Below are 25808 nucleotides of genomic sequence, written 5' to 3' on the forward strand. Positions count from 1 at the left end.
TTGGGTATATAAATTCAATCAGTCAATCAATGCACATGTATCAAATGCTCAGAATGACAGGGAGACTAGAAAAATATTTTTTATTTATAAAAGTTATGTTGTGCTTCATTACCAAAATAAAGATTAACAAAAGTTTTGTAAAAAAAAAAAAAATTCACTTTCTTGTGAATTTCAGTGATACGAAGACTCCTGTCCTCATTATTCAAACACACGGTGATTTCTTAAAATAAATAACATTCTTTGTGCACTGGTGTAGAATGCCAGTCACTCAAGATGAGGGTTAAATTTGACGGTATCAGTGTTTCTTCTTCAAAGGTATTCTTTCAAAGTGTAGTAATTGTATCCCTTTACCCAGCAGAACATGTAACATTAATTTCATAATCTTTGATTAAGACTATTTACAATATGATTATAATAAAAATAAATATAAAACAGTTCTCAGATTTTCCCACTCTGATATCAGATGAAATATATACCCCAGTGGACATTCAGAAATGGACTTCTTAACTATTGGACCTGTAGCACTGGAAACCTACTGCCAAGTTTTATCCATTGCAAATTTTCCTTACTGAACAGAAAAAGGAAAGAACAGCTTTCTTTGTATGTAAACTTAAGTTTCCAGTGCAATCAGAAGAGAATTTCGCAGTGCAACATCCATTCACATAAAAAGGACCCGGCAAAGATTCATTTATTTCTACTGGGATCTTTCATAAAAGCACTGCAATCCATTCACTTCCCTAGTTTTCAAAAAAACCCTAATCCTCTTTTCTTCTTTCGTCTGCTTAAAGCCATACTTAATGCTTTAAAAACAGCTTCCTTGTTATTCAGTACATTATAGCGACTCAATTCTAGCAGTTTGTCAAAGTCTTCCGGTTCATAGGTGAAGTTTAGTGTCCAGTATGGCGAGTCTATTCCTCCAATCACAAAATCACCCAAGGATTTCTCCTCTTCTGATTCACGTTCTATTCCTGCAGCCAGAGGAGAAGGAAAAGATACATTGTGTGAATACCTTCCTTCAAACTTGTTCTGAGGCAGGAATGAGGGGTCTGTAGTCAAACAGCATCTGGAGGGCCACAACTCCCATTCTTCCTGACAACTGATCATGTTGACTTGGGCTAATTGGAGTATGAACATGACTGCATTTTACTATATACTGAATTTTACTATACAGTGGTACCTCGCAGTGGCGTAGCGTGGGGGGTGCAGGGGGGGCCGGCTGCACCGGGCACAACATCTGGGGGTTAGGGTTAGGGGGCGCAAATCCACGGGTTAGGGGGCACAAATTACTTGCCTTGCCCCGGGTACTGACAACCCACGCTACGCCACTGGTACCTCGGGTTACATATGCTTCAGGTTACAGACTCCACTAACCCAGAAATAGTGCTTCAGGATGAGAACAGAAATCATGCTCCAGCGACGCAGCGGCAGCAGGAGGCCCCATTAGCTAAAGTGGTACTTCAGGTTAAGAACAGTTTCAGGTTAAGAACAGACCTCTGAACGAATTAAGTACTTAACCTGAGGTACCACTGTACCACATTACAAACAAGCATAATAGTTGGCTAACCATGACAATTAAATTAACTGCTCCCCGTTCTCCCAAATTTCCAAGAAAGTGTGTCTTGCGTTATAAAAAAACAACATTCATGTTTCATACAAACTGCGAAACAAGGACAACTGTGATTTCAAGGCGGAATGGGAACTTTATACAAATTATTTAAAAATACAACAAAATGAACTGGACTCCTTGGCAGGTTTTGAATAAACGCATACAAATTTATTGTTGATAACATGATGGACAGGTATGTAAGGATATATACAGTTTTATAATATGCAGAGAAAATATGTGCAGCGAAATCAGGGAGAGCAGCTGAGGGAAGTCCTGGGGGGGGGATAAAAAATGGGGGGGATTATGTAGGTGATTATATGGCTTGATAATTTGTTATGTGGAAACTGAGCAATAAAAAATATTTTAAAAAACCAACAACAACAACATTCATGTTTAAGATGTGTGTGTTTTTATTGGAAGTCCCAAGCAAAAATGATGATCCAAGTTCTTCATAATAAGTCAGTATTGATGCTATCCCACTAGCTAATTATAAACCACTGAAATATTAAACCAGATCACCAGCATACATGACAGAACTGGTTGGTAGGGTAGAGCCTTATTCATAAAGGAATTAGTAATTTTCTATTTAGATTTTCAAGTTCTACTCCTTAAAATAGACTGTTCTGAGGACACTCAGTTCATTTCCTCACCTTTTGCTGTTCTCCGGAACAGCTTAATGACCACACCAAAATCAAGTTCAAAATGTTCAGTCAGTTCAACATTCTACTTGGGAATAACAGCTAGATACTTTAAAATGCAGGCTATTTAAGCTCACGTGCTTACCTGGTGCTTTGTATTTGTGGAAGGTGTCATTAACGAGAGGGAAGTGAAGGACTATGGGAACCTTGGGATTCTCAGCATCCATAAACATATAACATTCCTTGGGATTTTCTTTATCTTCCTTGGTGAAGATTATTTCTGGGAAAGGAATGTCCCGTTCTTTGCAGTACCTCTGAGTCAATTCTAAGACCTGAAGTATGAGAGGGAGATAAAAAACGGTCAGGCAATTATTAGCACCTTTTTCCTATGCTCATTGGCTTGAACTGGAACCATACTGGAAAAAACTTCAGCTAAACCTGAACTAGTACCAAGCCAAGAAAAGCCAAGAAAACTTAACAAGCCAAAAAAAAAAAAAAAAACAATCTCAAGTTGACTTGGCAGGCTACAATGATTTGTCTCACCTCAAATGGCGCTTCCCAAGAATAATTGAATGATAGGATGACATCAACATCTCTCTCTGGTTGCAGTACCAAAGGGAAGGGAGAATTGATGGAAAAGCCACCATCCACAAGGTACAGACTTTCTTCCATTGGAGTCAACTTATTGGGGAAAGCGTCTAAATGAGTACCTGGAAAAAAGCAACACAGTATGCTAAAAATGGTGAAACAGAACCGCCAATACCTTCAATGGAAATTCAACTTATAACTGAATGTTTTATACTAAGAGAGGAAAAGCCATGTCTGTATTTGGCACCTGACTGGATTTTAGTGGAGATCTGACACTATTAACAGAGGATTTTCCCACTATGCAGGTTTCATTTGCTAATCTATAAACTTTAGGGAAGGTCGGTTTTTATTCCAAAAATAAATTTTACCTTTCCCGAGCACAAATTTATTGACCCTGATGTAATCCTTGTGCAGGTACAATCCTTGCATGAAATTAAAAGTTTCCCCAGCTGTAACACGAGACTTGAAGAAGTCCTGGAAAATCTGTATCAAGGGTCCGCCAGGTATAACCAGACGAGTCTTCAGCCTCATAGGATCCCGGAGATGGGATCGTCGACAGTCATCTACAATCATGAATCATGCGGTGTTTTTAATATATATTTATTTCCAATCTAGCCTGTGTCATCTTTAGGTTTTGAGAAAACAGATACTTCAATTAGCATGAACACTCTTTACACTTTGTGATCCCTTGTAACAATGCGCACAAGATTTGGGTATTTCACTTTGCCGTATATCTGCTGTTGAAATATTCATTTATATGAATATATAAATGCCCCTTTGTGCTGCCTCAATAAATAAAAACACAATAAATAAAATTATTTTAAATAACCAGCATTAACAAAGGAAGCAGCGTTAACAGTTACTAAGAAGGCCAGGTAAAACCGATACCAAGACTAAAAGAGTTAAGTTTGCTCCACCACATGTAAAATAATTTAAGGGTAAAGTTCAGATTTGGAATTTAAGTGTACCTCTCATGGTTTCACCACTTGTGAATAAGACAGCCATTTCTGACTTTCATATGTGTAAATACTATGCTACCATGTGATCTGTAACTGATAGCTCTTTATATACCATTCTCACCATTGACCAGTAAACATTCCTACAGTATTACCAATGCTAATTGATAAGAAAAGTCACAGACACTGTGACCATGTGAAACTTACTGTTATGAGTTCAAACCTGTTGGCTTTAAGTACAGCACTCATCTGTAGAGGCATCTTTCTGGGCAGAGGCAGCCAATGTGGTGTCTCCCAGATGATGTTGGACTGCAGTTCCCATCATTCCTGACCATTGACCACACTGGCTGGGGCTGATGGAAGTTGTAGTTCAATGACATCTGGAGTGCAGCACATTGCGTAGGCAAACAATGTGCCAAGCTGTTATGAGCCACAGGAAGACAATGCACACCTATCCAAATTTGCCCCTCTTATCGGCTCAAACTTACATTCCGGGATCAAATGGAGAAGGTAGGGCTGGCTGTGAATATGGGAGGCATCCACAGACCTCCTATCACTGTAACGGCTTGGTGCACTGAGTGACTCAGATGTGCACAAGGAGTAGACAGAAATAAGCTTCTGTAATACTGTCTTGGGATCCCTTCAGCAGTACATGGGAGCTACAACTGAGTTGGACGGGATCAAGCTGGTCATTAACCAGCAACAATCCCATATTTTTCCCAAGAATGATATACCGTATTTTTCGCTCTATAAGACGCACCAGACCACAAGATGCACCTAGTTTTTGGAGGAGGAAAACAAGAAAAATAATATTCTGAATCTCAGAAGCCAGAACAGCAAGAGGGATTGCTGCACAGTGAAAGCAGCAACCCCTCTTGCTGTTCTGGCTTCTGGGATAGCTGCGCAGCCTGCGTTCTCTCCATAAGACGCACACACATTTCTCCTTACTTTTTAGGAGGAAAAAAGTGAGTCTTATAGAGCAAAAAATATGGTACATGGATTTACCTTCCCCTCTCTCTCCTGCCCCAAACATTTTATCCTCAAACAAACAACTGTATGTTAAGTTGAGTTATGATGATTGGCCCAAAGTCACACAACCCTCATTGCGGAACTTAAGATGCTCTGAATTCAAGTCGAAAACTCTATTACAGAAATGTAACATGTGTTAGAATGAAGAGAGATGACTAAAAATAACATATCAGGAAAACAATCTTAAGATATGGGCCTGATTTCTAATGCTGCCAAGGAACTCCTGGTTGGCCCTGGCAGGGTCACACATTCTTCTCAACAGCTTTGTTTCAATTGCAGTTTTGTCAAACGTTTCCCTGCCTTGTAAGAAATTTTGCAATCAATTAAGCAGCTCCTCCACTTTTCTCAGGAACAAAGTTGGAATAAATCATCCCATTAGCAGATGAGAAAAAATTTGCTGGTATTCATAGAACAAAAAGTTCAACTACCCTTTAAATTTATGCCTCTTCTGTTGACTGGCTATTGTTTGAAAGTTTCAACATTATGTTAACAAGAAGGTATATAGTCTGCCAAACCAAATTCTCAAGCAAAGATATTATTGTGCAAAATAATGCAGAGCAACTTCGTTCCTTACCAATAACTTTGACAACATCACCAAGAGATTCTAGAAAGCTCAGTCCTGAACCAACCACCTTCAAAAATACGTCATCCAGACTTGCAGCAAAGGCACTGCCCCACATTCCTGTAGAGTAATTAGGAAATTATTTTAAATCAAATTTAAAGGCTCTCCCCACTTTGGCAAACAAAAATATACACATGATCAAGGTACAGGCTACAACCTTATCTTGTGTTAGCTAATATTAAACCACAGATTCTCCACCTGAAGAGGTAGGTCTGAATTCTTTGTGTGTGCTTCCTCTAGTGGTGTTTCAAATAAGATTATTTCAAAAGAGTGCACAGGACATTAGCAACACAAAGGCTGCAACTGTTTTCAGCTTAAAGCTATATGCTGGGACATTATTGCTAACTTTTGCAAAGTTGCCGCAGGTGCAACTGTTATTGCATATTTTAATTATGATTTCATGGTTGTACATTGCTCAGAAGGCATTTTGGCATATAAGCCAAAGGATATGGTAGCAAGTACTTTTAAAGGCTGCGACTCATGAATAGTTTGAGATTAGATAGTTGGAAGAGGCCAGAGGACTGTCCTAAGATGCAAAATAGCAGGCCTACGAACCCACCGAAACCCCAACAGATCTACCTACAACCATCAGTGTAGCTTGTACTGTAAATGTAAAGCAGAGTGTTGTCAGGAAATGGTTTGTTATGACTCAAAGCCAAACCACAATAGAAGGCAAATGCTCATCCACAGATGTGGCAATTTATAAGCGTAGGGGGGTGCAACATCAGAATGTCAGGGGGAGCTGGGGGTGGAGCTAAACACGGTGACCCCATTGGCTGGCGGCTCCTTCTGGAACTGCCACTGGTGGGAGGCTAGCTCGATTCTCCTTCCTCGCTGCAGGAGGAGGAACTAGCCATGCCACAATTGGCTCTACGCTTTGCCTCCACACTTTTGGGACATCACGGGGGGGAGCGGCCCCTACTCCAAAAAAATTGAGGGTCCTGAAATGGGATCAGCCCTCAGGAGAAGACAGCCCTGCTCACCCTCATCTCTACTAATGTGACCCACAAATATATTCCTTCTCAACTTGAAATAACAGACCATGACAAAACCCACCCAACAAAAGGCCTGTAGGCCATAACTGAGGAATCAAACACATTATGCTTCATGAGGTAATTGTCTCTGGCTTACAATCAGTACAAAAGTTCATACCCTGCAGGTAGCAGATCCTGGGCTCAGAATGTTTCTTAATCAGTCGCCCCATGAAGAACTCGCTGTCAAAATCTTCTGTTCGGACAAAAGCACCATACTTGCGAAATCCAACCTCATAGGGCGTGAACTCACACCATTCTAACAGGGAAAATACCAGCACCACATCAGAAACAGGTAAGCAAACAAGGCTGCTGTATTCCCCCCCCCCCCCAGTCAAAGCAATAAGGCTAGTTTATATGCTGCTCACGTGTTTAGCATTCACATGTTCACTATAATAATGAAACTGTGCTGTCAAATCATGACATATGAAAAAAAGGGAGAGCAAAATACTATGAGAGGAGTTAAGGCTTACGCAAAGTATTTCCTGACCCATCGCAATTAATCATCCACTTTTCTATCCTTACTATTTCTCTTCCATCACAGCTACCACCCCCATCCTTTCACTTCACCCTCTGTTAAGTTGTGGGTGAACATATCAGACGACACAGCGATTCTTCAAACAGCTCTTGTTTATTCACAGGCCAGAACAGAACTGAACTGAAGGGTTCAGCCAGCCTGCTTATATAGTTCTCCACTAGAACGCAACAGTAACCATTTTCTGTAACTATCCAATCACTGAACGTCACTTTCGATCCCTTATTTGCATATGTGGACCTGAACTATCTACAGTATCCCCCTGCTGGCCCAGGGTGAGAACTTCAGTACATAACACCCTCCTTAATGGGCAGGGAAATAATCATCTGTGCAATGGCAGGTAAATGGCCCATGCTAGAGAGAAAAAACACTACTTACAGATTTTATGAGAAAGAAATACACCTGCCTTACTATACCTGCAAAGTCACCACCACTAACATTGGGCCTCACATTAACGGATGCATAGATTGGGTAGGGATTCTGTCCCCGTTTCACAGCTTCTTGCTGGTCAGACAGCTTTGACTGGTCTTCCTGAATAGAGGAGAGGCAATAAGGGTTTCAAATTGAGAATTTACTTGCAATGCATATATATTACATATACAGTCGTACCTTGGATCCTGAACGCCTTGCAAGTCAAACGTTTTGGCTCCCAAATGCCGCAAACCTGGAAGTGACTGTTCCAGTTTGTAAACTATTTTTGGAAGCCAAAGGTCCGACGGGGCTTCCACGGCTTCCGATTGGCTGCAGGAGCTTCCTGCAGCCAATCAGAAGCCGCGCTTTGGTTTCCGAACATTTTGGAAATCAAACGGACTTCCAGAATGGATTCCATTCGACTTCCAAGGTACGACTGTATGTGCATTTCCTGATTTGATTATGGAGGTGGTGATGATTTATTAAAGTTGTATACAACCCTATTTCCGAAGATCACAGGGCAGCTCACAACATAAAAATAAAAACACAAAGTGCATAATAAAAGAAAAACACACCTTCTGCTGTAGGAAAAACTCTACAATAAGTCCCCACAGGTCTGTGAAAGACACTTTCCGTCCAGCATTCTCCATTGCAACCAGTTCTTGAAAGTAATACTTCAGCTGCTCTGAAGAAAAAGCTCCTACTTTACTGCTTGACATTTTATCCCGGGCAGTGCTGATAAAGTCTCCGGGATCTTTACTGGACCACTCAGAATCTTTATACAGCATTGACATGCACCTGCAAAGATAAAATATTAAATTTCTGCATCAAATCTAATCTTTATATGCTATTCACTACTTTTTCTAAAGTAAGACTATTTTAGAAGTTACTGTCTGCTTAAGAAGACTAAGGACTCGCCCCGTGCCTAGAAAGAAAGGGTCTGAGTGGTTTTCTGTTTGTCCATGCTTTCTAAGCACAGATCCAACTAGTTTTGCCTTTGCCATGCTGGTTTTCCTGGGGGGAAGCAGTGGGCCAAATGGAAGTGTGGATGAGCTCTAAATAAACTTGAGAAGAAAGTGTTCTCTTCCCTTGTGGCTACAGCACAAAGAAGCTGTAAGGGAGACTTTTTAGCTTAGAAAGGGAATGATAAGCTGTAGGAGACATATGAACAGGACAAGACAGAGTTCCTGATATGATTTTTAAGCACTCTAAGAAACAAACCCAAAGTTGAAGAAGCATATTTTGTACAGAAATATATGGTTTTATTTAAGGGCTACAGATGCATCCATTCTATTTGTATGTGTATTTGTATGAATGTGAGTGTGACAGAGTGTGGGGGGGGGGGACGGCTGCTGGGAAATCAACTGACTGTCCTATTTTTTTAAAAAAACTTATTGAAAAGTGTGCAGTTTCACTTTTAAGCTTACTGAAAGGTTTTGTAGGCAATTATTTACTTCATCAGATGCTAGAATGAAACACTATTTTAATCAATACTCCAAAGAGCACAAGAAGAAATGTTATTCCCTCCTCTGGTTCAAGGTAAGAAATAAGAATTTTCATGCTCACATACCATGTAGAACCTGAGATCCCAGAGAGATATGTGACAGAGTCAAGAAGATTTAGTTGCTGAAGCCCAAACAGGCTGCCATAAAATGATGTCAGTGCTCTGATGCCTCCACCAGATCCTAGGACTGCTATAACAGGTACCTTAAAAGCGGGGGGGGGGGGGATGGAGAGAGAAAGCAGGTGAACAAAATTGTGCATTGTATATGTTACAGAGTATTCCTATTATTCCACTATTTGTCTGACAGAATCATTTTTAAATATTTTTAGGTTGAGCTGAGCTGGAGCTAATTAAGGCTTTCTCCGAGACTTTTTACTTTTAACTCAAGCTTTTACCTCAAACTTTGTGAATATAATAGTTGAGGAAAAGCTGCCAAATGATAGAGATAAAATACTGAGGTTGATAAAGACTGATAAAACTAATAAAAACTGATGTGGAGCTCAAGTTATTGCTACCACTAACAATGCCATCTTGAAGACCTGTTGGGTCTCTGGACCGTAATAAAGATTGATTGATTGATTGATTGATTGATTGATTGATAAATATATATATATATATTTTAGGAAAACCAAGGCACCTAATTAAATGAGATATGTAATATGGGATATATAATAACCAGTGTGGTGCAGTGGTTTGAGTAATGGACTAGGATCTGGGAGACTAGGGTTTGAATCCCTACCCAGCCATGAAGCTCACTGGGTGACCCAGGACCACTCACTGCCTCTCAGCCTAAGCTACCTCACAGGGCTGTTGTGAGGATTAAAATGAGGCGAGAGATCCATGTATACCAGCTTGAGGTCCTTGGGGGGGGGGGGAAGGTGAGACATAAATGCAATAAAAGAAATTAAATGAATAAACTCCTGAACAACAAGATGCCCTATTTTATTATGAGCTGTAGCCAATTATGAATGGCTCTGTATATCATATTGACAAGTCACATACCTCTTCTTTATCAAGGTCCTCTCTCAATTGCAGCGTCTTCTTTAGCGCCTGAGATACTATTTCCTTCCTCTGGTCCAGAAACTGTTTCTCTTCTTTACAAAGATCAAAACCTAGACGTACATCAAGATCCTTTGTCCTAGTATAGAAGACAGTGTTAAAGGAGAAAATATGGTGGGTATATACAGTATAAAAGGCCTGGCAACCTTTTTGGTGGGGTGAGAGATGCATGTCATGTGTGGGACAAGATCCAATATCCCTCTCACCTCCTCTTAAATACATATACTCCCCCCCCCCCCCACAAACATACAGTTTTCCCCTACCTTAAAAAATAATGGAAAGGTGTATTAAGTGTTTCAGTATTCTGAAAAAGTTCATCTCAAAAATCAAATCAGGCTTGGGTAATTTCAAGACAACAGACTTTAAAAAAAACTAAAAAATTAAGCTAAGTCATGGCTGAAAAAGAAGGAAGTCAAAAGTGCTTGAGAATCCAACATATACTGCATTGGAAATACATGTGTCTTTTTCCCTGCAGCTCTAGCACCCAAAAAGGCAAATAGCTTTTGAAACTAAGCAATGCCTCTTCTGCACTGGGAAGCTTTTGCAGGAAAAGGTTCAAAGAGCACGCCAACTCGTTGCACAGCATCCTCACCCATTTGCACCTGTGTTTTCTTTGGCTGGCAATCACAAATCCAGAAAAGCAAATTAAAATTATGCCCCTAAAACAGCTCCTGGGTGCAAGACTCACATTTTTTCAGCCTTCACGTGTAGATCCACACTTAAATCCTAAGATGAAAGACAGCACACACTGAAAGAGGTTGCGGGGGAAATTTTCCAATTAATTAACCCATGCTCTTCTTGTTAACCAGTTAGTGAAATGTTATCTTCCTTTTGGTCCCTTAACCCCATGCTACCTCGACCCCAAAGACCTTACTTTGGGTCAGTTTTGCAGGACCTTACCCACAGAGCAAATAAACACAGAACATATCTTTTCAGGGAATCCCAGCACCATCTCATGTGCCTAACTGAATAAAACCTTAAAACCAAGCCAACAGATTGACCTAGTGAATATCTGTGTGTGTTTGGGCACAAACATGTGGTACTTTTTGGTGGCAGGGGACTTGAAAGAAAACACAATACATATACAGTGGTACCTCAGGCTGCATACGCTTCAGGTTACATACACTTCAGGTTACAGACTCCGCTAACCCAGAAATAGTACCTCAGGTTAAGAACTTTGCTTCAGGATGAGAACAGAAATCGCGCTCCGGCAGCGCGGTGGCAGCGGGAGGCCCCATTAGCTAAAGTGGACCTTCAGGTTAAGAACAGTTTCAGGTTAAGAACAGACCTCCGAAACGAATTAAGTACTTAACCGGAGGTACCACTGTACTTTAAATCAGGTCTGCATAACTTGTGAGATACTAAACCAAATACAAAAAGGCTAATGATAATAATAAATCTTCCCTTAAATGACAAATTTCCAGGGGGGAGGGTGGGTCTTGGGGGCCAGATGTGCTTAACTGCCTACAGATTAGCCACCCCAATCTACACCTGAAAGACATTGCAAGAGGAGTTTCGGCAACAACCCAACCCAAGATTGCTAAAATGAAGTTAAAAAATAATTCATCCTGTTACCTTTCCTAGTGAAACAGCCATATCAGCTTCCTTTCCCAGAGGAAGGGACTGCAACGGAACAATCCCTGATCCAAGAATTGTGCTATGCTCTTCAAAGTCTGGGCTCACTCCATCCTGAGAATAAATAAAGACATTTCATAAGGAAAACAAGTTTGTAAGCATTCTGTAATGGGATGTGTGGTGATTTCTCACCTGAAGGATGGTAATGGTTCGCTCTAACTCCACATCCAGTTCTGAACACATCCCTTGGCCTACATGAAAGACAAATGAGTTTCCACAACTCTGATCGGAGTCCGATTTGCAAGGAATGGACAACTGCTTCTCATAGGCGCCTGGAAGTGAGAGCTTGAACAGTCTGCTTCCTAAAAACGACAGTGAGACATTTAGGACATGCATTCCTAAGAGAAATACTATACAATATGTAAGTAGAGACTACTCTTAGAGATGGCAGAGCAACCAAAGTATCAATAACAAAATGCCAAGCTCCTACATCATGGATAAGATATTAAAAATTCTCTTTGTTATTAATATTAATGGATTGAAATTTGGTTAAATTAATGGAAAATCTGGATTCTGAAAGCAATGGAGCCTACTGCCTCCTCCATGTATATACCACACTTAGGTATTAATGGTTATGAAATAAAGAAGAAGCTGACTAAGTAGACTTCAAATTGTTGTACCCGATTTTTTGTATCATTTTGAAAACTTGTAGGCATTAACACTTTCGTCCGAAAAGGCAAAAAAACAGGGTGGAAAGACTAAGGACTCAGCTACATTTGTCACAATAATACGCTTTGGATGCGTTATAAACATCTAACACTAGATGGGGACAGAGAGCAAAAAGGAGTTTATATGGATTTTTACATAGGCTTCCCCCCCCCCCTTTTGTTGTAATGATTTAATTTCTGACTTATTTATAGAGTTTTTAACCTGTGTCTAGATCCACCCTATCACCCACGTTCTTTCCTAACAAATGTACACTTTAAGCAAACTGCTTTAGGGGTTCTCTACTTCATAACACAGTCTCTATTTCATAACACAGTCTTTTCAAGGAAGCATACTGGCCTGGGAGACAGAGAGCCAAGAAGGAAGTGGTGACACAAAGCGACAGCTTACTCAACGTGTTGAGACAAGACCATGCAAACATACTGGCCCCCTGAGAAGAACCTGCAGCTGCTTTGCAGCTCCCCAGTCCTTTTTGTGCTACACCACACTAAGCCAACTTTTAACTTAGCATATCATCCAAGAATTGTGGTTAAGCTCTCTCCCCTTCCTAACCATGAGCTGTAGCCGAGAACTTGTATAGACTTTCTTGCTTGAGAGCCCGTGTGGTGTAGTGGTTAAGAGCGGTGGACTCGTAATCTGGGGAACCAGGTTCACGTCTCCGCTCCTCCACATGCAGCTGCTGGGTGACCTTGGGCTAGTCACACTTTTTTGAAATCTTTCAGCCTCACGCACCTCACAGAGTGTTTGTTGTAGGGGTGGAAGGGAAAAGAGAATGTTAGCCGCTTTGAGACTCCTTAGGGTAGTGATAAAGCGGGATATCAAATCCAAACTCCTCTTCTTCTTCAACTAACTCATGAAACATCCAAATTAAAGCATACCTAGTTTATCTACTTTGAAATTTGTGCAGAGCGGGAGAGGAACAAAACCAAAATTGGACTTACCCTGCTCTCTCAGAGGTGGCTTTTCATCTTTGTTAATAACCCCTTGCACGCAAAGGCAAGGGTACGCCTACATCGAACAAAACAAAATTTTAAAATACTGGTTTTGAAATATGGTGCTTTGCATGACTTCTCATACAGTGAAGGGTTTAGACGGAATTCCAGGAAAATGTTTTGGTTCCACCCCCCCCCCACACTGCAGTTTCCCAGCAGACAACCAAAGGGGAGCAGATAGAGATGATCACACCAGCGAAAAGGAAGTGTTGTCTGTCACTGCTGTGCTCCCGTCTCTTCCTCACTTTTCATCTTGAATATCCTCTACCCGTACACACAATGGCAAAACTAACTGCTCTAAGTATTTCCAAGAGAGGAAAAATGCTTTGATTTTGAAAGGGCTCTCCTGCTAAGTGTGCACACCGCAAAACACAATTCCCAAACATCTGGCTCTCTGAAAACTCACCACAAGGACACCATTTGTGATGACTTCACCAGGAGCATCCGTGCTGTAAAGGCAAAATACTGCCATAAACAAACATTAAAATATGTTTACATGTGCCATTAAAAAAGAGGGGAAATAAAAAGACCCCCAGGTGCTTTGAGGCAAGGATTCATATTATTTTATATTGATTTCTTCCCAACTTCACCATGCTAGGTTGCAGCCATTTAAAAAGAAAATAGCCAAATCAGCTTAAAACAAATTGCAGTCAGGAGAATAGGGTGGGTCCTAAAACGTATTTAAAATGCAGCAGTGACTTAGGAATACTTTCTCATGAGGCAGAATTCCCATGAATCAAATATTTAATTTACTATCTGTGAAAGGAGCCTGTGACATACAGTACTTATCACCACATCTACCCTTCGCTTTCTACTTCCTGCTTTTAAAAAAGAAGCCTGTTGGGACAGGAATTACGCATTGTTTATATTTCATAGAAATCTGCTTAGTCAGCTACAATAATGAGAATTAACACAGGAGACAAAAAGAAAGAATGCATTAACTTTGTATATTATTATCATTATAATTATTATCATCATCATCAGTAGTAGTAGTAGTAGTAGTAGTAGTAGTAGTAGTAGTAGTATTTTACACAGCCTTTACCCTTACTTCCTAGGGTGGGTGACAGCTATTTAAAATACAACATTAAAAACAGTTTTTAAAACTTACCATTACAAAATATGTAATCACAAAAATAGGGTGGGCCCCGAAACTATACATCTCAGATGTTAAAGGCAAGGGGAAAGGCCATTGTGCGTATGAATGTGCAATGATCCAGGAAGGAAATGAAAGGGGGGGAAATCATACCTATATACACCTAAATCATTTCTGTCACCCCTAGAATAACTCAATAAAGGCAAGGCCCAAGATACCAATAAAACTGCATATGGCTGCAATGCCAGTGATACGAGACAAAGACTTAGAACCAAAGAGAAGCAAGCAAGATTCCACTGGGGCAATGGGACCTTCCCCCTTCCTCACTGCAGTACACGTCAAAAAGCCACCCCAAGAGCTCAGAAACCTTCTAGGATCAGAGTAAAGGAAGCCACACTGAATACAATGATTTCCTTCATTGCTTGAATGTTTAGAACTGCAGCCACTACAGCGGCGGAGTGTATGGCCATGCAGGGTGCGCCCTCAAGGGGTGTGTGTCAGGAGTTCAGCCTACACTCGAGTAGGACCCTGGCAGAGACACACGCCCGACTGGCATGTTCTCTCCCTCCTGGTCGTTCGTTTGGGAACTTCAAAAGCTTTCTTCTGCCCGAACATCACAGCGACCGATGCCAACGACTGCGGAGGGATCCGCAGAGTTTGCGCATCATGCGTAACAGAGCTCAGCAACTCAGCATTTTGGCTAATCTACCTTATTTACATATAAACACACACGGAGCACTGCAATATGGCTCCCTTTCTCTCTAGCATCAGACAGGAAAGAGAAAAAGAACAAAAGACAATAGTCCCACTTCATGGAACACAGGAACACAAACATCCTGTCTCCGTCACTTCCCACTCTGTGGAGTCAAAACATATACCGTCATGTGAAAGACAAAAATCCCATGACTGCAATCATGGAGCAGGAATTCTAGCAGGGTGCGCCACAGAGGGTGCCTTCCCGGGCGCCGCAGTCCAGGGGAGGAGAGGGGAAGCTATCTCTCCCCCCATTCTCCACCACTGGGTCATACCTGACCCAGTGGCAAAGCTGCTACACCTGGGTGTGAGGTGTGCCGCGGCAAAGGAAGGTGGGCGGCTTCATTGTCACCCACTCTCCTGCTCTTTGCGACTGGGTCAGGTGTGACCTGGTGGCAGAGCTGCTACAGACGGGTGCAAGCTGCACCATGGCCGAGGACGGTAGGCAACAGCAATCTGCCCATTCTCCTGCCCTCCTCTCCCAGGTCAGGTCTGACCCAGGGGCGGCGATGTGGCCAGGCATGAGTGCCACAGCCAAGGCTCCAATGAAGGAGCCTGCTGTTGGGACGCCTGTTTGCATCCACTCACAAAATTGTGCCTGAGGCCATGGTCCCCACGCCCCTCTCCCCACTACGCCTCTGAGCCACCATGACAATGGAAAATTTAGCAGCTCTCACCTTTCCTCCAGAAGAAACTCTACATCCAGCTCTTCTTTGTCCTACAAATAAATAAATATATTAACATACAGACTTCTTACATCAGCACAGGGCTGGACTGTATTGCATTTGAGGTCTCTTCCAACTTTTGTGACTCTAAGATATGTTGGCAGCAGGAACAAGCTAAAAAATAGCTCAGGATACAAGTAACTGGTGAAGTCCTGGCCAAACCTACCTAGATATCAAGGAGCAAAGTTAGGTTCAAGAACATTGCTAAGAACCTGATTCCCCCCCCCCCCCATTCAGTAAACAAAAGAACTAACCTCTTTTAGTTTAAATGTTTGTTTCAGAGGACGACCTGTCTTCATCGCTGTCACATCATACACGAGAGAAGTAAGTTCATCACTTAAGAGAACATCTTTATCAAAGAGTGTCAACTCAAGCGTGTTCTGAAACAACAGAAGTCCAGAACTGAAACAGTAGGGAAAGAAAGTGTGCATTAAATATCGTATTTCAGGTGAAAGCTGAGCTGTTCTGAGATAAAAAGAAAAAGTTCAGGGCTGATCCACTGCCCACCACTGTGAGCAGCAAGATCTGATGATGACATTGGGGGAAGCCATGTTTTTTTCCATATAATTCCCCCTGAGAGCAAAATAACATGATTAAATCCTGCTCCCAGGGGGGCTTACTGTATGTGTATTAAGAGCCCCATATGCTGCCTGCTCCAGGCTTTGGCAGCGGAATGCCCTATTTTCAATTGTTTTACCACATTTATAGAGGGGGGGGGGGAGATGGTGGCAGTATACAACCCTTTGATAACCTTGTTAAGAACTGTGCCAGACATAGGCGCCGACTCCATGGGGCCTGAGGGGGCCCGAGCCCCCTCAAAAAATCATTTGGGGGGGCTCCGCCCCCCCAATAATTTAAGAAAATTATTACCGTAAATTTTGCTCTATAACACGCAGATATTTTCTCCTAAAAAGTAAGGGGAAATGTCTGTGCGTGTTATTGAGCGAGCGCAGGGGCAAAAATCAGGCAAAAATCAGATCGGGCGGGCGGGCGGAGGGAAGGCGGAAGCTGCTGCTTTCCTGCATTCTGCCTCAGGGTCTTACTGCCCACCCGCTTCTGTTGCTGCGTTTGCTCAAACTCAACAAAGAGCAGGGAATCCCCTGCCCTCCTGGCAAGCAGAGGGTTAAGGAAAGGATCGAGTCCTTCCTTCTAATTCTTTCCTAGTCACACTGCATGCAGGCTCCAGCCCACCACCTCCTCCTCTCCGTGCTCTAGGGACTCGCAGGCAGCCGAAAAACAGGTGGGAGAGAGAGAGAGGGCTGGCTGGGGGGGGGGGACTTTTGCCTTCCTTTCCTCCCCTCCATCCCGTTAAACTCCTCCCCTGCATTCTTAGCCAGCTGCTTCTCCGCACACCCCTCTTGTGCTTCTTGTCCCTTCTGTGTTTTTCCTTCCCTCCCCATTTAAAACGTGGTGACAAAGCACGGATCCACATGGATCCTCAGGATTTTTGCATTGGGTCACTCCAAATTCACCATCAGATCACATTACATGTCCATGGCTACAGTCTGTACCAAATAAATCACGCACCCACTGTTGCCTGGGGCTGCAATGGTGCAAAAACGTGGTTACAAAGCATGGATCCTCAGGATTTTTGCATTGGGTCACCCCAAATTCACCATCAGATCACATAGCATGTTCATGGCTACATCTTGCACCAAAAAAATCACGCACCCACTGTTGCCTAGGGTCACAGTGGTGCAAAAATGTGGTTACAAAGCACGGATCCACATGGATCCTCAGGATTTTTGCATTGGACTACTCCAAACTCACTGTCAGATATTAAAAATCTTTATAAATAGAGAATTAAATACATACAGAATGTTAAATTTTCAGTTTCGAAATATTAGTACTAGTTTAGTACTGTATTTCTATATTACTATAGTACTGTATTAGTTATTTTCAAATACTTAAATATTTTTAGGGTGTAAGACCCAATTAAAGCCCGTTATTTACATACAGTATTACAGTATTTACATACAGTATTAGGCATACTGTATTAACTTTATTAACTGTATTAAAGCATTAACTTTGAGATATTATTTTTATTTAATGAACCCTCAGCCTTATTCAAAGTAAGCTTAAATTAGCTATTTCACTTATTAATCAAAGTGCTATTACTGTGCGACAGCAATATTTTATGTTTTATTCTTTTAATGATAGTTTAGGATTTATTTAAATATCATTTCAGTCTTTTCAGAGTTATATATTCACTGCTCTGTAATAGTCTATAAGCATAATTGTTACTGTAAATTAAATTAGCTTTTTACGAAAATACCGTGCGTGTTTATGTTTTGTTTCTTTTTTCAAAGCCAAAAAGTGTTTCAGGCTTGTCGAGTTTCCCGGAGTGTGGAGTTATAGAGAGTCGAGTTTTCGGGGTTCTAATGTTGATCATATGACTCTAAAATACTTTTAAAAAACTTTAAAACTCACTAATTTTCATCTAAAATTTAGAAAACTTCCCGGGGCAGGACCCCGGTATGGGCCCCCCCAATATTTTTTATAAGTCGGCGCCCCTGGTGCCAGACTGTGGGTTCTGAAGTGGTCCCCTAAACCTATCTGAGTCATGATTCAGATCAAATCAGGTGAGTCCACTTGGGACTCAGCTGTGGACAGATTCCTTCTTCCCCATCCCTAGCATTACTTATCTGTATTCGCCCATAGACAGCCACCACACCATTTAAAATCTCTCATTTCTGTAAATTAGGGGTGGGCAAACTTTTCCCTCAGGGATAATCTGTTGTGGGACTGGCAGTGGACAGGACAAGAGCCAAAGGTGGGCGGAGCTACCTCTTTCCTATTTCTCTCCACAGCCCCATCTCTCACACTAACCAGTGGACTGCCATATTGTTCTTACCAAAAGTCTAACTGATCTCGTCTAGAGGGCTTCCACCCCCTTCTCACTCCTCCTATCTGCTTCAGCTCTCTCTCCTTCAAACCCACTTCATCCCACTTTCTGTGCCTCCAGGCTTTCCTCATCCATATGAAATTAGGCCTTAAATCACAGGTCTCCCATCCCATCCCCACCCCAAAGTGTAATCCATACATTGGAGAGGCTTTTTCTTTTCATGACTTATCAGATGTCAGGGTTGCCTGCCTCAGAAAGTTGAGGTTTGCTTAATTATTCTGTTCTATTGTGCTAGGGTTGCCATATTTCAAAAAGTGAAAATCGGGACACAAAGGTTGTTGAGCTTTCTTTGGGTCTATGGTCCCAAACCACTAAGAATTCAAACCTATAATTTTGTTAGACAATGACTGAACATATTCTTTACTTAAAGTTTGTTTTTTTTAAAAAAAGTACAGTACATTGTGATTCCCCACCCCCCACCCCCACTCCGCTATTTAGCTCTGGATTGCTCTGCTAATATAAAATCTGGGATTATGGATCACAGAGAGATGTCAAGGCAATGCATTCTGTGAGAGATTAGATCAGCCATCCATTTTGCTACCTGTCTGGAGTTAGCAGCCAACTGGAACATTTCCCTCCCTGCCGTTTCTCAGGCTTAAGAGAACAGCAAACAGCACAGGGCTTTCAAGGCTGCCTATCTCAGTTGTAAGATCAGTGACAGGTGACAAGAATAATATTTGAGGAGTAAGGCAAGGGTGGGTGGAAGAGATTTACAAGGCACTGGGGTTCCGATAAAGATTTAAGACCGAATTAGATTACTCCCCACCCCTCAATATTAAGGTATTTGGTTCTGTGGGAGAAATCAAACCATTTTCTCTCCTTCCTAAATCAAGGAATGTTACCTAATATAGCAATTGTTCTGAATCAAGAAGTATTGATCTTTTTTACCTTGACAGCGTTGTGAATTCTATAGTGGAAAGTTTCATTCCATTCTGGATCACTGGAGTTGTCAATAACTCGCGTTCGGTAAGTGAGTGGAGATGCAGTCGGCATACGCAGTTCTACATAGCAATCTGCCTCGGACACTAGAGGGGGAAAGGGCAGAAATGTGACCAGGAAAGGGTCTCTCTCTCCAAAAGACAAACAAACAAAAAACTAACAGCAGACTAAGAGAATGAGAAGGTGCTTTTCAAAGTAGTCCAAAGTAGCAGCTTAATAAATACTAAAACAAAGAACGGGAGTGGTATTAACTCATGAAATCTACCAGGGGGTTTTAGATGTAGAACAAATGTAACTAAAGAGAATAATGTGCTAATATGTTCTTTTCTAATATATAGGATTATCTGTTTTCAAGCTTGATTAAGTCAGTAAAGCAGAGATGGGGAGCATGTGATCCTCTCACTCCACCCCATTCAGCCTAGCTGACTGTGGGAGCTGGAATATAAAAACATCTACGTGGGACACAGGCTCCTCACCCCTGCTGTACACAGATTTCTTAAAAGACTGATAATTTGGCAAAATAATTTCATGGTTTCCCAAATCTTCAACCACCATTCTGAAGGTTAAGAATCGTCTTCCCTGTATGCCAATTTAGCCATGGTTGATAAACACAATGCAGCTTCCTAGTTCACTATTAGCATAGTATGTTATACTCTTAAACCATGTAGTCATGTTGGGTTAAATGGTACCATAACTTTCAGGCACCCCTACCAAATGTGAATAAAATCTCCTTTGGAATTGTGACCAAAGTCAAGTATCTGTGATTACTGAAGGCATTGATTGTCACAGAAAAATTCTTTCTTTCTTTCTTTCTTTCTTTCTTTCTTTCTTTCTTTCTTTCTCTGCTGTTCTATAATAATTCAGCATGTATTGCACAGTCCAGATTCCACTCAAAGTAAGTTATGCAAGAGACATTTATTGGGGTTTCCCCCCTATTTAACATTCATTACCTCAACTATTTTTGCAATAGTCCTGCCTGCATGTTTCAAGCAAGATGGGTAACAGAGGCAAGGTCTCTAGATAGGATATCAGTTAGTATATCAGCCTATATAGGTAAAAAGCACTATTAGTTACTGCTGCCACCTGAGCTTGCCTAGTTAGCATGAAGTCCAGTTGTTGTTGTTTAGTCGTTTAGTCGTGTCTGACTCTTCGTGACCCCATGGACCAGAGCACACCAGGCATTCCTGTCTTCCACTGCCTCCCGCAGTTTGATCAAACTCATGTTGGTAGCTTCGAGAACACTATCCAACCATCTCGTCCTCTGTCGTCCCCTTCTCCTTGTGCCCTCAATCTTTCCCAACATCAGGGTCATTTTCAGGGAGTCTTCTCTTTTCATGAGGTGGCCAAAGTATTGGAGCCTCAGCTTCAGGATCTGTTCTTCCAGTGAGCACTCAGGGCTGATTTCCTTAAGAATGGATAGGTTTGAACTTCTTGCAGTACATGAGACTCTCAAGAGTCTCCTCCAGCACCATAATTCAAAAGCATAAATTCTTCGGCGATCAGCCTTCTTTATGGTCCAGCTCTACTACTACCAAACATATACTTGGTATATGTCTATATACTTGGAAGCCCAGTACTACTTCCAAACATATACTTGGTACTTCAGAGGGAGTGGAACCACATCTAAGATGGCTTGCATATCTCCATCTGGAGTAGCCAATTTCCACAGTATTTCTGTCCTATCTGTAAAAAAGTTTCAATTTGTTCATCCCTATTCAGCCCAAAATTGTCTTGAGACTTTGGTTTAATGGTTTGACAGTTAGGATGAATAGAGGGAAATGAGAGTTAGAGCTGACGGTCATTAATGGACAGTTAAGTGCAAGTTAGGTGGATGTCTTCTCTACATCAACGTGAAGCTATATGGGGAAGTCCCATCCCCTGCCCCAGATTCAGAAAACCATCTGGATTCATCAGCCTCCAGGGTCATAACAACAAATTTGGTTCTCTACTTTTGCAGATGTTATTTATAGGTGGCCTGAAGGTCAATGCTGTGACACAGAGGACTGCTGCACAGCTGATATCTGGGACAACCTATTGATAAGATGTCGCACTGCCATTGAAATCGCTGCACTGGCTGCGAATTTGCTATTGGTCTACCTTCAATTTTTTACTACTAGCGTATAAATCCCTAACAGTTCAGGATCAGGTTATCCAAGAAACCATCTCTTCCCCTACATCCACACCCTAACCCAGTCACTTAGTTCTGTGGATGATGGTGACACATGCTGCTACTTGAGCACATTAACACTGTTGTGGCACCAGCTCTCTGGAATTCTCTTCCTCTAGAAGTGAAGCAATTCTCTTTCTTTAGAAACAAAGCAAGCGTGTCCCAACATTGTTAAGTTTTCAACATTTTGTGAAAACGTTTCTTTTCTCTCAAGCTTTCTCAAAATAGCCTAGTTTAATTTACACGTTTCATTTATTATTGGTTGAATTTACATATTGCCCATCATCTGAGGATCCCAGGGCAGTTTAAAGTATAAAACCACAAAAATACATAACGTAATAACACACAAAACAATAACCACCCTCATTCCCACCCCCGGTGCACACATTAATTCTTGTTGTTTTTCAAAGGTTTTTGTGACCTGCTTTAGGTTTTATAGTCTATTAATGGACTCCACCTTTTATGCTTTTTGCTTGTTTGTTCAGGGTATTTTATATTTTATTGTCAGGTGGAGTTGGTTTTTATTGCAGACTATAAACTGCTTTGTGCAGGAAGCAGAGCATAATTTTTTAAATAAACAAAATAAAGCAACAAAACCAAAAAGGGCTTCCCACACCCACAGATCATTTTCCCCTATCTATTCCACACAAACCCCAATTCCAAAATGTGTGCTGCCTCATATTTTGGCTCAGATAGAATTTGAGGCAAACCCATGGCTGCCACAGAAGTCATGAAAGAATGAGCCACTTTTGACAAGTTAGACTCAGCATGAATGATTAAGATCCACTCCATCAGATCAGTCAGGGAAACTAAATTAAACATGGCCAAACCCACAGCAAGGAAAACCTGTATGAAACACTGGAGAGACACTCCCAGACAGCATAGACCAGAGGTAACCAATATGGTGCCATTCAGATGTTCTCAACTTCCATATAGTGGCTACGCTTTCTATGGCTGACAGGAGTTGTAGTCCGACATGTGGCTACTACTGGTGTATACAAGAAGAAGTTGGATGGGCTCTCTAGGTGTCCAAATCATCACTGTGGGAGTCAGGATTGTGAATTAAAGGGACTCTTAGCTCTTCTTATGTCCATTATTAGAAACACGTTGCTTTTTGCTTGCATATGTTTCAGTAATTTTCACAACAGCACAGCAAATCAATCTGCTGAAGAGACTGTCTTAACCATGGGTAAGCAAACTAAGGCCCGGGGGCTCGATGCGGCCCAATCGCCTTCTAAATCCGGCCCGCGGACGGTCCGGGAATCAGTGTGTTTTTATATGAGTAGAATGTGTCCTTTTATTTAAAATGCATCTCTGGGTTATTTGTGGGGCATAGGAATTTGTTCATTTCCCCCCAAAAAATATAGTCCGCCCCCCCCACAAGGTCTGAGGGACAGTGGACCGGCCCCCTGCTGAAAATGTTTGCTGACCCCTGGTTAACAATAATAAGACATGTGGAGGATCAGTTCAGAGAATAAGCAAAATAAAGTCTCCAGACACTCACAAAGATCTGTTCCTTTAATGTTTCTGGCTCGGAGGATTTTCACTGTGAGGTTATAGTAAGGGTGCTTCTCCCGCTGCAATGATAGTAAGTTGAATTACATTGAACATTAACTATGCCTAGCAAACATGCAAAAAGATAACATTCCACCCAGCAGCTAGACTTGTACTAACAGATCCATTGTAAACGAAAAGTGAGACTGCAGTACCCAGAATTCTTTGAGCAGGGAAACATGCTTCAAATGTGCTTTCAAGGTACATGCGCACACAGCCCATATTAGCCTATATTTCTGACTGGGGTTTGACATTGTCACTAATCAGTCATTTTTTTATTTGTTAAAAAAACAGTTTCACTGGATGGCTGAGCAACACTCTTTCCACCCGCCACACCGCCATCAAATTCAGAGGACAGAAGGCACAGAAAAGCACATGCTTCGTATGCAAGAGGTCCCACGTTTGATCCCTGCCTGAAACTCCGGACAGCCCCTGCCAGGCTGAGTCACCAGCAAATGGACCGGCAATCTATGTTCTGAGGCAGTTTCTTAAATTCCTAAAAACAAATACAGCACTCAGTGATTATAGACTGAACAATTTGGTTCATTCTACTACACAGATGATATTGCAAACACTCTTCTGACTAGGCTCTTCTGTCCCAGAAGTAAACTTGACTTTGCACTATTTCCTGCGGTATCTACTAACAACAGCGTCCCTAACAACACATCCCTAAGCATTTTCTGCTTAGAAGTCCCACTAAATTGCAGGGGGCTTTCTCCCAAAGCAAGCGTGCAGCTTAAAATTCTCACTTTGGATCAAGTCTCCACTGGAGATAAATAGAGGAAGACGAGAAACGACAGAACCGCTGGGGTCGCTGAAGCTTCCTTTGCAAAGTTAAGAAAAGCTTGCAGGGCTGAAATTTCAGAGGCGCTACCAACCACTAAGGTTACCGGACGCCGTTCCTTCTTCGCCCCTGCTCACCCTATTTAGCTGGAAAGCGTTAAAATTAAAACAGAGGCAGATAAATCAAGCCCCTTCCTCCCGCAGATGTCCCAATAAACTGTATTTGTTTTGTTCCGCCTTCGCCCCCTAACACGAGAAACTAAAATTGCTACAGCTTATGCTCGCGGAGGTTTCCTCGAAGAAGCAGGCGGCACTTTCCCCCCAAGCCTCACATTACCCTCCAGTGATAGAAGCCCGTCTCTTTCCTCCCCTTCCGCTCCAGCAGCACGGCAGCCATGAGGGGCAGCATGTGGGGCGACAAGCGGCCCCGCAGCACCTGCCGGAACATGAGGAGCCTTTTTCTGAGCGCGGCCACAGCCAGCCAAGAGCGGGAGAAGAGCGGGGAATCCTCCGCGCAGGCTGGGCCGAGTCGTCCTGGCGCTCGCCGCGGTCACGGAGCTCGGCCCTGGCGCGCGGGGAGGGGGCGGGGCTTAGAGTGCCTCAGGTGTGCAGCTTGCCTACCTGGCAGGGTTCGCCTTTAGACGGAAGAGCAGGGAGGGCAAAGAGGGTGACTGGTCTGGAAGCACTTCTGGAAAAGGCAGGGCACCCTGGACGGAAAAGGCCAGGCTTTCAAAGAGTTACGTAGGCGTGCTTTCTCTCCCTTTCTCTCTGCTAGGTCAGAACTCCAACGTTTCACAGCTGAAAAACATTCAGTTCCCAGAAAATCTTTGGTTCCCCTCACACAATTGTAATGTTTTACAATTTTATATATGCTGTAAGCCGCCCAGAGTAGCTGGGGAAACCCAGCCAGATGGGTGGGGTATAAATGATAAAATTATTATTATTACACAGCAGCAGTTCTCTCTCTTTTTTTAAAGAATATTTATTAAAGTTTCCAATAGTAATACAATAAAAATAAAAAGAAAAAGTAACATACATACATACAAAAATAAGAAAAAAAAATAACATACATACAAAAATAAAAATGATTAAAAACACATAAAAATTTCCGTTACTTATTTTTCATTAACTTATTTCCCAGACCTCCTCCTACCTCCCTTTTTTGTATTCTGATTCAAATTGTTGGTTCAGCAAATCCTTATCCAATTCCTTTCTCAAACATCTTATCAACAAAAACCTTAATTTTACCATATATATTTTTTAAACCACTTTTTTACTTTATCCAAACTTAACTCTCATCCAAACCTATATACTGGTACTTGTTCTTAAAACATGTCCCTAAGGTCGAAAGAAAATTCCCTTCCACGAATTTCCAATTCTCCTAAAAGTAAGAAAAAATAAAATAAAACAAAAAAGCAACTTATATTATGTACACTTTAAATTCCCATTTTTCGTTCCACCACAGCAGCAGTTCTCAGAGTGGTTTAACAATCAATCCCACATCCCTGGGGAACTCTGAATTGTAGCTCTGTGAGCTTATACATTTATTTCTTCTGCTTTGTGGGGATATTGGGGGGGGGGGCGGGATTAAGTTACTGAACAAATGAATTCAGTTAC

The 25808-nt window shown here is 41.9% G+C and overlaps 1 protein-coding gene across 2 annotated transcripts; it reads right to left on the reverse strand.

Annotated features, from left to right (window-relative positions):
- Positions 1-63: 63 nt before the first annotated feature.
- Positions 64-24753, reverse strand: PLA2G4F (phospholipase A2 group IVF). Of its 2 annotated transcripts, XM_083746795.1 has the most exons (20): positions 24529-24753; positions 23359-23431; positions 19637-19773; positions 16098-16223; positions 15796-15836; positions 13679-13721; positions 13222-13288; positions 11747-11916; positions 11555-11668; positions 10668-10705; positions 9923-10058; positions 8987-9123; positions 7992-8214; positions 7422-7536; positions 6592-6729; positions 5392-5499; positions 3201-3395; positions 2788-2954; positions 2390-2576; positions 64-968 (listed from the first exon to the last, which is right to left on the reverse strand). In XM_083746795.1, exons 1-20 carry the CDS (start codon positions 24637-24639, stop codon positions 745-747), a joined length of 2550 nt encoding a protein of 849 aa, XP_083602921.1. In that variant the 5' UTR covers positions 24640-24753; the 3' UTR covers positions 64-744. The 2 variants fall into 2 exon arrangements, with proteins under 2 accessions (XP_083602921.1, XP_083602922.1); XM_083746796.1 differs by lacking the exon at positions 24529-24753 and having other exon boundaries at positions 16098-16245.
- Between the last annotated feature and the right edge of the window lie 1055 nt (positions 24754-25808).

This window comes from Podarcis gaigeae, assembly GCF_964106915.1.
Source record: "Podarcis gaigeae genome assembly, chromosome: 1".
NCBI lineage: Eukaryota > Metazoa > Chordata > Lepidosauria > Squamata > Lacertidae > Podarcis > Podarcis gaigeae.

Coding starts and splice junctions, on each gene's coding strand:
- PLA2G4F (XM_083746795.1), bottom strand. CDS start 24,639: ATGTTCCGGCAGGTGCTGCGGGGCCGCTTGTCGCCCCACATGCTGCCC. Junction 9,124..9,922: donor AGGACCTTGATAAAGAAGAG/GTATGTGACTTG, acceptor CCCGCTTTTAAG/GTACCTGTTATAGCAGTCCT. Junction 3,396..5,391: donor TGATGTTGTCAAAGTTATTG/GTAAGGAACGAA, acceptor TCATGATTGTAG/ATGACTGTCGACGATCCCAT.